Source organism: Lycium barbarum, chromosome 2, assembly GCF_019175385.1.
Source record: "Lycium barbarum isolate Lr01 chromosome 2, ASM1917538v2, whole genome shotgun sequence".
In the NCBI taxonomy this organism is placed as follows: Eukaryota; Viridiplantae; Streptophyta; class Magnoliopsida; order Solanales; family Solanaceae; genus Lycium; species Lycium barbarum.
This window is the reverse complement of record NC_083338.1, coordinates 128,028,868-128,041,314: the sequence shown is the minus strand read 5'-3', so window position 1 is coordinate 128,041,314 and position 12,447 is coordinate 128,028,868. Positions and strand designations below refer to the sequence as shown.

Genomic DNA, 12,447 nt, shown 5'->3' with positions numbered 1-12,447 from the left:
GGTAGCTGAGGCACCTAAGAATCTTCCTATTTGGGGAGGTGGTACAATGCTTATTCCTGCAAACTGAAACAACTATTAATGTATAACATTATATAATGAGATAAAGCTACTCCATTTTTCCTGTAATATAAATTAGCTACTCTTAATTCAGTCTAATGAGCTACGTCAAGTTGCATGTGATCGACTTTACCATTCTAAAACAATTCATTAAAGGAAGAATTCCCTTTGTCCAATTATTTCTCTTTTTAATTCTCTGTGGATTTTTTTTCTTTCAATTGAGCCATGTACACCTGGAGTTATGCACACTCAAAGGCAGAGGCGGATCTAGGATTTGAAGGTGGCGGGTGCCACAATTTTTTTTTTTCAATGTACATCCTGTTAGGAACGTGTATTTGGGCCGGGTCCATCTCTTTTGAGTTTTCGGGTCAACTTAATAGGTCGTTTTTTATTTGCAAATATGAAAATTACATCTCTAAAATCAAGAAACGAACATAATTAGCATCTTAAATAAGGAATCACACCTATTGACAATAGAAGTATAATCAACATTTTCACCAAAGAACTTACATCTTTTATGTATATTAAAAAATGAACTTGCACAAGTAAAATAACATCTTCAATAAGGAAATTACACCAATCAAAATAAGAAAAATTATAGAAAAAATCTTCAATAGGTAAATTACACCCCATAAGTAAATGTAGAATTAGATAAACTATAAGTTCTCAAAAATAAATCATAAATTTCATGTTTTTCTAAGCAATGCTTACGAAATTTCCATCACAATTTAAATAGTAAATTGATTTAAATTGAATTTAGCAATTATAGAAAAGCACGAATTCTTATAATACACTCCCTCCGTCCATTTTTATTTTTCCACTATACTAAAATAGATGTCCACTTTTACTTGTAAGTTGTATAGTTCGAAAACCCAAGACATAATTTACCATTTTATACATTTTTTACCATTATTATTAAGTACTCCAATCCATTTCTCATTTTATTTATGCTTACTAAGAGTGTCCCAAGTCAAATATAGACAAGTAAACCTAGACGGAGGGAGTAACCAACAAAAGAAATTATAAAAAAGGTTGAATTTTGATCTCAATCTAAAATTCTTATTGAGACTCACAGATTTGAGATTAAGAGAAATGCTTAATTTAAGGGATTTTGAAGTTTCTATATTGTGTGTTCTCATTAGAGATCAGAGATCACAGATAAAATAATAAAATAGAGGAAAGAAAATATAAATAATAAAATGAGAAATAGAAAATTGAGAGAGCCGAAAAGGGAAATAACTGGTACAAAGGAAATAAAAAGCAGAAAGAAAAACGGGAGTAAAAAAATGTTCAAGATAGATTCAAACTTGTGTCTACCAGCCATGGCACCTTCGTCTAATTTGCGATTGGTGGTGACAGGATCAAATATTTAATCTAGTTTAAGCAAATTGCAACATAGGTATATAAAAATTTATCAATTTAGGGGGTGCCATGCCACCCCAACCCTAAAGGGTGGATCCGCCCCTGCTCAAAGGTGATTGGAGGTTTGACTTTGACGTACATCGACTAATATGATTATAAAAGTGGAGGGTAATGTAAGTAAACAAGGTCACTGCTCACCTATACCAACCATTGGAATCCTAAAGTGCCAAAGTGTTATCACCAAGAAATAGGGTAATTCTTTGTGGATAGAATAGAGAAAGGGGAATGAGAAAGATCGATGAGTGTGTATGTTGGGATTTTTATTTAAATATAAATTATTTACCAAGAGTTTTATGGAGAATGGCGTCATTTAATGAAAGGATATGTCTTTTATTAAAATGGTGTGTTGATTATTAAATACGGCAAAGGGTCATATATACCTTTGTACTATCCCGAAATAGTTGTGCGTATCCCCCGCTTGTTTTTTCGATGATATGTGCCCCCGCCATTAGCGTTTTGGTCACATATACCCCCACGTCTAACGGTTCCATTTAACAGGGACACGTGACACGATCTCAACGGCACCAACCATTTTATTTTTTATTTAATCTAATTTATCATTAATATTTCTTGAAAATGTGGCTATTTCTGAAATTCAAAATGTGATTTCTTCTTCTTCTCCAACTAATTTGCAACTAAAATTCACCCAAAAAAGCACCGAATTCTTCACCAAATTTCCCCAAATATCAGATATCAACTCTTCAAGATTTAATCGATCTTTCTCAATAATATTCACTCGAAACAAAGCTCGTTTGAAGAAACCCAAAACTTGAACTTGAAGCTTCAAGTTTCATTAATGGCTGTCCATGGAGTTTATGTTTTTCTTCACGTTCCAGCTACTCAAGACAAGATTTAATTACAATTTTTAGATTCAATTGTCAATACACAATTTATTCCAACAAATTTTTCACCATTTTGAAATTTTTTCGGCCACCATTTTCGTATTCAAGAATCTAATTGTAGAGTTCATGAACCTTATGGGCATATTTCAAAGTGAGTTTAATTTTGGATCCATGAATATACCGTTGAAGTAGTCGAATGCTGGTGGTGGAGCTTCGCTGGAGATTAGACTTTCTAATTTTCAATTTTTTTTGTTTTGTTTTGTGTTTTTTAATGATAAATTAGATTAAATAAAAAATAAAATGGTTGGAGCCGTTGAGATCGTGCCACGTGTCCCTGTTAAACGGAGCCGTTAGACGCGGGGGTATATATGACCAAAACGCTAACGGCGGGGTACATATCATCGAAACAACAAACGGGGGATACGCACAACAATTTCGGGATAGTACAGGGGTATATATGACCCTTTGCCGTATTAAATATTTTGCAGATAAAAACCAATTCAAGCGTTATGTTGCAAACTAACTTTTTCTTCTTTCTGAAAAATAACATTCTTCCTACCAAAACTCTTTTCTCTTCTACAAAACTTGCTCTTGAAAATCAGAAAAGTTCTTGCTTTTCTAAGATGGATTTTTTTCACTATTTGCTCAGTGTAGATTTCTAAAAGGCTTGTCATATCCACTAAAACTATTTGCATAGAATTTCATAGCAATCTCGCAGAGGAGAGGGAGCAAATATCATTTTTAGAAAAGCGTTTCGTACGTGTTTCAAGCCTCCAATTCCGTATTCGTTGTTCATATTTTCAAACCTTCATCTTTGTGTTCTTCTTCATATATTTTGTGTTCTTGGATTATATATATATATTTTCCAACAATCTAAAAACGATAGTTGAAAGTTTCTGTTTCACACGGCAGTTTTTTTCTTTTCTTATTTTTCTGATTTTCTCATCACGGGTTTGAAGGTTATTGAAGAACAATTGTGGTGTTTTATTTTGGTTTGGGTATTCTACGGTTTTTGTTGAAGTTCATTGGTATTTCGTTCCTAAAGTAGAGAAATAGTTCTCCCTTACGTTTTGGCTTTGTCTGTTTCAAAAACCGCTGTTCCTTTTGTTTTCATTGAGAACGGTTGACTTCAAATTTGGAGATAATTTGAACTTGAAACCTGGTTACGAGATGATGAAGGAAAAGCAAACAATTAGTGGTATTCTGAAGAAAGAGTTTTGCGAGCCTTTCCTATGCCAATTATGAGATCAATTTGATGCGGCATTAGTTTTTAAATTATCAAGGGTTCCCAATGTTCATTGACGAGGAAGAAGGTTTTGTAAGATGACCTTGGAGCTTTTCATGTAGAATCCATGTTTGATAATTTTCAATGGCAGAGACATCTATTCAAGAGAAGATACAAGTCTGTAATTAAACAAAAGGAGTCGAAGAAGGTTTGGCATGGCTTAATGAGCGTAACGTTGCTTTAAAAGTGATGAGATTAAAGCATGGATCACAGTGCTATAATTCTGGATAACCAGAGAGATGGCATCAATTGCAAAGTGATGAATCCAAGAAAAAGTGAAAATAAAATTGGGTTCTATTTTCTTAACTTCATTATTTGCTCTGTGTTTTGTTTTTGTTTTTGTGAAATCCGATTTTGTAAATATTTGTGATGATCTAGATTTGCTTGGTAATTTTAGGAATAACATTTTCTTATGGTGATCATTGTGATACATTATTCTTGCATAAAGATCATATGTGAAGTTTACTTTGTAGTTGTAGAATGATATGAAATATTACGTTGTTTACAAGTACGTGTCTATACTTGAAAGTTCTTATAAGAATCTGAGATCCAGAGAACATGAGTTAGTGAATTGAGTTTTCTCTATATGTGATATGAAAAGATATTTGATATGTTCAAAGTGTGGGGGTGTTTGATGTGTGATTAAATGGCAACATTAAAATGAGTTTGGTGGATATTGACATATATAAGAGTAATTATTTTGTCCTTAATAAAATGATTTCAAGCCACACAAGTTTTTATAATTTGTTACAGTCACAAGTTTCAAAAGTCTTCCTTTATTTCTTAAACTCTGTGCCTAATCAAACACCGTTATATAAAATCACTCAAATGACTACCTTATTGTAGCTTCCTACCATTTGTAGCTACCCTTTTAAATATTACCCTGTGTAGCTACATTTTGGAAAAATAGTGTATGTTTTCGCGTGTCAACAAATACACGAGAACATGGTAAAAAAAAAAAAAAAACAAGATCCTTGATTTTAGCCTTTAACGGTGGAGCTAGTAAATTAGATATTAATATATTTTTTTTTGATGTATTTTAGTGATTTTTTTTGCTTTGATGTATTTCAATGATTTTTTTAATGTATTTTAGTGATTTTTTTTTTGTTTTTGATGTACTTCAGCGGCTTTTTTTTGATATATTTCTTTGATGTATATCAAATACATTGTGTGCATTCCAACTACATATGAAGCCAAATACATTCAATTTTTCGTATATTTGAATGGGTTTCAACAAATACATCAGATATAAGACAAAAAAATTCAAATACATTCAAAAACAACGTGTTTGGTTTTTAACAAAATACAATAAAAAATACACTCAAAAAATAAAAATACAAATACATTCAAAAACAGTGTAATTGTGAGATGTGGATTTTTTGAATGTATTTTTGTATTTGGCTTTTAACAAATACACACAAAAATACACACGGCCAGATCTGAGACACCACCACCACCAAAAACCCTAATCTCTCCACCACCACCAAAACCCTAATCTGAGACACCACCACCACCAAAAACCCTAATCTCTCCACCACCACCACCAAAACCCTAATCTCTCCACCTCCACGTCATCTTCTTCGTCGCCATCTCAAAATCAGTGTCATCGCCGCAACCACAAAAAATACACACGGCTAGATCTGTGTCATCGCCGTCTGCATCTTCTTCTTCCTCGCTGAGTCTTCATTGCCGCCGTCTGCATCGTGTGCCATCTTAAGCCACTCAATCGATGGGTGTTTGAGTAACGATCTGGCCATCTTCTTCCTTGAAAGTAACGATGCAGACGGCGGATAGAGTGAAAAGAGAGAGAGAGCGGGGCGGCGCGGCCGTGGTGGTGGTGGTTGAGAGAAGGGGAGAGAGTTTTTTTTGGGGTTTTGAGAAATAAAAAATCTGAAATGGGTAGTAATTGGGAAAAAAGAAAAATATATGTATTTGAATATGTATTTTTGATATAGCTATCAATTGTAATTTAGAAAAGTTAATTAGCTACTAAATATAATTAAATAGTTAATATTAATAATTAGGTCTTAAAAGAAGCTACAATAAGTAAAAATTGCTAATGGGACGGTGGGAGTAATATTCACTCTCAGAACTAAAAGTTCATTTTGAAAGAGCTATTACTATTAGCAAAGAATATCTACTAGCACAAGTATTAGAGAAAGAAAACGAAATGTGGAACGACAAAGAGCATACAAATTTATTACTGCTAGATTTTTATGAAGCATAGATAAGAAAATATTATGCTTTTTAGCAAGAATACGACTAAAGAGTTCTATCCTCCTAGGATGACGAATTGCTTATTCACATTTTAATTAATTATTGATACAAGTGAACTATGCTACTTATTCAATTCGAGATGAAAAGTTAATTATATGGGATGAAGTATCGTGACAAAAAAATCGATCGAAGTTTTCAATTTACCCTTAGAAGATCTTTCTTTACAGAGACATATATGTAAGCTAGGATTCCAACATATACTGGTTTGATCATAAAGAGTTGTATTCTAACAAGAAGCACACGCCGCACAAAGCTTGCAGGCAAAAAAGTACCAATATCTCTCTTCAACAAACGCTCATAATTGTCTCAAAAATTTCCATAATATCCCTACTTAAAATTGAAGGAAACAAAAAACAAAAAAAAGAAGCTATTTTACCATAAAGAGCCAACAAACAACAAAACCAAAGTTTTCATCCTTGTCAACATAACAAACTCAATAAAAGAAACCGAGAACTTTTCCACCAACATTCTTTCTCCGAGCCTCCTCATGGTCCATAATACCAGCAGAGGTAGTCAATACAATGTACCCAAATTGCAAGTTCAAAATAAATATGTAAAGATCAAAATAAACTAACAATTAACTTATACTCACATTTATAACAGTAGAAAAACTCTACAAATTCATTTGGTTAGTATCAAAACTACATATGAAACTTGAATCAACAATATGAGTGTTCAGATACAAATTCAAAGAAACACACTTCACGTGGACTAATCACAAAAATAATACTCCCTCTGTTTCAATTTGTTTGAACCTATTTCCTTTTTAGTCCGTGCCAAAATGAATGACCTCTTTCCTAATTGGAAAACAAATTCACTTTATGAATGATTTACAGCCACAAAAATTTTCAAGGCTTATTTTGAACCACAAGTTTCAAAAGTCTTCCCTCTTTCTTAAATGTCGTGCCCAGTCAAATGGGTTCATATAAATTGAAACGGAGGGAGTAACAGATATTCCACTAGCCAAGCCCATAGGATACAAGACTGCTCCTTTCGATAGGCAGGGATCCTTCTTTACAGGAGAGAGCCTCAACTGCTAGCATCCACAAAAAGAGCTTACTATGTGATATTTAGAAAAGTCTCTTTCTCGTATCTATTTTTCATCCCACTGTTGGAATACAACAAAAATAGATCGTTCTGCTACACGTTTTGAACAAAATAAAAATATTTCATTTTGAAATTCCATTGGATTCGACTGGAGTATTGTACTATACGAATCCACTACTTATGCTACTTAATAATACTTAGTTCCTCTAATGTAATGTTACTTAACACTACTTATGCTACTTAATATTACTTGATTCTTCTTGATAGCAGAAAACCTTAGAAAGCGGAAGGTTGTCTGCGTCAGTTGGTGTTACACATGTAAGGAAACGGGTGAGGACGTGGATCATCTTCTATTACATTGCGGGCTAACCATGAGGCTATGGTGGGCTATGTTTAGGTGGTTTGGTACTCCTTGGGTAAATGCCTTAAACCGTGAAAGAATTGATGTTTAGTTGGAACGTGGTTCCACTTGCTTTAATGTGGGTAGTTTGGAAGGAGATAAATATGAGAGCTTTTGAAGGTGTGGAGTCGAGTTTCTACCGATTAAGGAGTAGTCTACGTTTTCTTATTTTCTTTTGGTGTGAAAAGAAAGTTCCTTGTATAGATGATTGGGTGGAGTTTGTAGAGAATGACATCCTTTTGTAGATGCTTTCCCTTTCGGTATACCCCTTGTATACGGCCAATTTGGCCATGTCTATGAATGAAAATATATTTACTTGATAAAAAAAATAATAAAAAAAAAAACTGATCCTACTTTTTTTGTTCTATTGAATGCTACTGAACGCTACTTTTTTTCTGAAAGCTACTTAATAATACTCCCTCAGTTTCAATTAATGTCACTTTCTATATTTAGTAACTCTTTACCTCCAATATCCTACATATCTTACATGGCATATTTTGGACCATAAGATTCAAAGGGCATTTTGGTACACTAAATCTTTAGTTTAAGACCACAATATTCAGAAGTCTTCTTTTTTTTCCTCAAAAACGATGTATACTAAGACAGACAAATTGAGATAGAGGGAGTACTTAATTCTTCTTTTCATATTCTACTTAAATGTGTCTTATAAGCATTACAGATGCTTGCCCCGATTACTCAAGAATTATTACCGCTTAAGAAGAACCATAATTAAGCAACGTAAGTCATGATTCATCAAAGAAGTAAGGAATCAAACATTTCACGAGCTAATACGACCATGACTAAACATTCACCCCAACAATCATTTCGGGAGCTAGAAGCAAGGCCCAAGTTTGGAGATGACCAGAAATGGAGTTCCATCTATTGATCAAGGGAACAGAGTGAATATATTAATTACGATACCTGTCGGGAAGGGAGCCATCTAGAAGTCCATCCTTCAATCTCCTTAACTCCTACATCGAAGCGAGGACTAATAACACCACACTTGTTTAGCCTTCCATTCAGTTCAACAACAATCTTTCCAGACCTATGATCATCGACATACTCAAATTCTAAAATGTAACCTACACATGGATACCATGAGTAAGATCATGACAGAGTGATACTATCAGCGCATAAAGTTAAGAAACTAACATACCATTCTTTTGCATGACAATAAGGAACTTGATAATGACTTTTGAGGAAGGTCTAATCATGACCTGACGCTTTCCCCTCTTTTCAGCATTGTACATGCTCTTGAGAGCATCATTCAGCACACTAACTCTGACCATCTTTTCTTATCAAACTGTATCAAATAAATGCAATAATCAGATGCACCTCCTAAAAAGTGACAACAGGACTAGCTCCAAAAACCCAACAAAAAGAATCAAATCTGTAGCAGTATATAGCTGATATCCACACAAAAAAGAGGTAAAAACAAAGATAGTCCCTTCAGTATGGAAGTAGGGGTATGTCTGTCTCTTGTCTATACTATTGAATGTGAAACATCCATTATGTTTGTAGAAGTTGACATCTTTGGTCTAAGTTTCACAATGTTTGTAAAATGAACAGTAGAATTTCTAAAGCTAACGACAGCTCGCCATTCTTTCACTTTTCTGATAGTTAATCTTTTTTTCCCTTCCTTATCTTCCATTAAACTTAATCTGTTCAAATTTATTGACTCTTTTCTGTCTAAATTTGAAGTGCTGCTTTTCATAATTTGATCCATGAGCAATTCAATTACTTATTTGAAAAACAAATTTTGTGTTTTACCCTGTTACAATAATCAGATATGGGCTATGCTTATCATCTGAATCAAGAGGAGGAAAGTCCCAGCAATCATTATACTGTGTCAAATTTCTTCAAAGACTATCGAAAAGTGTTTTGAGTATATTATTGTGATGAAATGACAATAAGTGTATTAATGTTGGGGGTCTAAAGCAAAGTGGAAGTCGACATTGATGGTCAGCGGTCAGCCTCAAAACGCCGGTGCGGAAAAGCGTCTAGCAACAACAGGCTGGTGACTTGGTCATTCATAATCTTATAGGATGGTCGGTCTTGTGGGTATTGAGAGCCAAGTTTCCCCCCATAACCCACCCATCATGTTACCTTCTTTATCTAATTAGCCACAAACTCTTTATGGTGTGTATTGCAATTAGCTTATGCAAATGGTAGAAATTGGGCGTTAGATGTACTAGGAGAAAAGAAGAGGAAAAAGATATTTTTTCAGCAGTTTTAGTGCAGATGATGGTCGTGTGTACAAAAGAGAGGAGGGAATGGGGTAATTTTTGCAAGGGAGGGAAGAAAAGATAAAATTATTTGAAAAATGAGAGAACAACCATTTACCGCTAGTTTTGGTACTTCTACCGTTAGGCTGACAAACCTTGTTAAACGTTCGACTAAAGTTATCCACTTTTACAAACATAAGGGACATTTTATATTCAATTGTATAGAACAGGGATAAAAAAATGTTCCTATATCCACCTAAGTTTATTCCTCTTAAAAAAAAAACTAGTTATCGGCATAAAATCAAAAGCATTAGTAACTACTCCTTCTGTCCCATTTTTATATGACATAGTTCGGATTTTGAGAGTCAAAAAGAAATTCTTTGATCGCGACTTATTCATACGCCCTTTAAATATTTTAAATTGTTAAACATTGCGACTTATATAGTACTTTTTATGTAGTTTCTAAATATGTAAATAATTTTTCAAAAAAGGACTTAAAAGATTGTATACTGAATCCTTAGTCAAAATAAAGAAGTTTGACTCTCGAACATCATAATCTATTTGCTTCAAGCACTATAACTCTTTCTATTGTGACTTTTTCACTCCCGAAATTCCTACTTTCATACTTCCAACCCCCTGATTAAACAAATCAAGACTTGCATACATTTTACCGTTAATATAACTATAAAACATTAATGAATAAGAACACACACTAATTTCAACTATAAGATAATATGAAAACCTAATTTCTCTAGCATGATCAATAAGAAGAGATTAAAAACCATTACATCTCAGCAAGGGTTTTTCATTTCACAGTTTTTCAGATATTATTAATACAAAAAAGCAATATGAGCTTAAGGAGTTGAAGCACTTACAGTTTGATTGAGCTAGAGCAAAGAGGCGCAAATCTAAAAGCACTGTTTTTACTTGTACATATTACCTAGGGTTTTAGTTTTTGTAGTTCTTGACCCGATACACTTGGGCCTAAATTAATCGTTTCAAATGGCCCAAATGTTTAACTTAAGGGCCATTTGCACTTGAGTCCCTATTTTGTGTTGGTCTGTAATTTTATTGTGAGTATAAGTTACGCATTATAATATCTACAAGTTATACTTGCGCCCTTAAGATCCTGTTTGGATTGACTTATTTAGGTGCTCTTAAGCCAAAATGGCTTTTAAGCACTTTTGTAGTATTTGAATAAAATAAAAAAATGTTTTTAAGCACACTTTTTAAAGCCAAAATAGTAAAATAAGCCAAAATCTCTAACTTATGACTTTTGGCTTATAAGTCAAAAGTCATAAGATCATCCAAACAGACTCTAAATAACTTATGCCGGCTTGTCATAAGTTTGATTATAAAGGATGAAAATTAAAGATCAACCCAATCGAAGGACAAAAACTAAACACCAGTCCATTTAAAGGGAAAACGGTGCAATTACTTGTTAACTTAACCCTTTCAAATGGGACGAAATGAGTAAATAGACACTTTTGACACGTATTAGCTCAGATTCAGTTATTCAACTTACGGATGTGTTTTTTAAATTTGTGTTTCCCTAGTAAGTCTAGTTCCACAGTCCGGTGGGTAGCCAATAAGATTTACTATTTTGTTTTACATGGGACGGAGGAAGTACTTCATTTATTTAGTAATATGGGATGGAGGAAGTACTTCATTTAGTAATGTGGTCAAGTAATATGGCTAAATCATGATTTAGAATCTCAAATCATGCCTTTTTGGATGATTTGGGATTTGAAATCATAATATGAAGTTGAAGTTGAAATTTTGAGCAAATTGCATAAACAAACGCTGATTTGAACTTACGATAAACGTCTACTTACTATCTTACCCTTATATCTCTCTAAAAATGTTCTCTAATCAATATTGATTATTTTCGAGAATATTTAGTATTAAGGGTATGATGGAAAGATTTAACTAATTTTATCTTAATTTTGTAAATGAACAATAATTTGAGACATATATTTTTAATAATGTGAACAAATAATATGAGACAGATGGAATAATCAACTAAAAGGCAAATCCTACATAAAACACATCATCGTCAACTATATATATATATATAGATATTATGCATGTAAAACAAAGATCATCAATACCTGCAAGGATGATTATAGCAAGTTGGAAGCTTAGTCCAAAGGAGTATTAATGAGTGTAGTCATATTTTTGTAAAACGTTGGGTAGCCAACGTTTTACTTACAATTTTTTTTTGTTTAATTCGTCTGACAGGTTGAAAAAAAATTGGGGTATAACGTTGCCTCATCCACGATAAACCCCTTTTGGTATATCGTGGCAAGGGCAAACCCCTTTGGGTTTTTGTGAGAAAATTAATGCCATTTAGGCTCCGGACTCCCATTTATCATTTGGTGAGAAATCTTTTCTTAGTAATTTATTTCAGTTGTTTTTTGTAGTTTCAGGATGCGCATGAAGACGATTTGAACCCTCGACACGAGACTCAGTTTGTACACCATCCACCATGGGGCCGCAGTACTCTCAGTTAATCCATAAGCGTTCAATTTGAAATATAAACTAAAACCCTAGGTAATATGTACCAGTAAAATCAGTGCTTTAGATTTCCGCCTCTTTGTTTCTCACTCTTTGTGTAGCCGAGTCAAAGTGTAAGCGCCTCGTTGTTCTTGACTCTGCATTTCTTTCATTAGCTCATATTGCTCTTTGTATTAATATCTGCATTCGTCCAACAAAAAATATGAAATTACCTGACAAACATGGAGGTTTTTTTTTTTTTTTTTAAATGTAAAATCTATGCAAGTGATGATTAGTTTGAATAGGGACTTGAAATATGAAAGTTTGAATTTGGGGAGTAAAGAATGCTATAGAATTAGTTATGTGTATGGGTTGATGTGGATTTCGTTTCTTATT

General features: G+C 33.4%; 1 protein-coding gene across 1 annotated transcript; it reads right to left on the bottom strand.

The window, feature by feature from the left end:
• Window positions 1-6,009: 6,009 nt before the first annotated feature.
• On the bottom strand, window positions 6,010-8,664 carry LOC132622114 (small ribosomal subunit protein uS8z/uS8w-like). The gene is made up of 3 exons (XM_060336650.1): window positions 8,487-8,664; window positions 8,256-8,412; window positions 6,010-6,419 (listed from the first exon to the last, which is right to left on the bottom strand). Exons 1-3 carry the CDS (start codon window positions 8,617-8,619, stop codon window positions 6,317-6,319), a joined length of 393 nt encoding a protein of 130 aa, XP_060192633.1. The 5' UTR covers window positions 8,620-8,664; the 3' UTR covers window positions 6,010-6,316.
• Window positions 8,665-12,447: the final 3,783 nt, after the last annotated feature.

Bases quoted from the DNA above. Each gene is read 5' to 3' on its own strand.
- LOC132622114 (XM_060336650.1), bottom strand. From the start codon at position 8,619: ATGGTCAGAGTTAGTGTGCTGAATGATGCTCTCAAGAGCATGTACAAT. The intron at 8,413-8,486 runs GTATGTTAGTTT...ATCCATGTGTAG, and splicing joins TATTGTCATGCAAAAGAATG to GTTACATTTTAGAATTTGAG. The intron at 6,420-8,255 runs ACAGGTATCGTA...TATTTTGAACTT, and splicing joins TCTAGATGGCTCCCTTCCCG to GCAATTTGGGTACATTGTAT.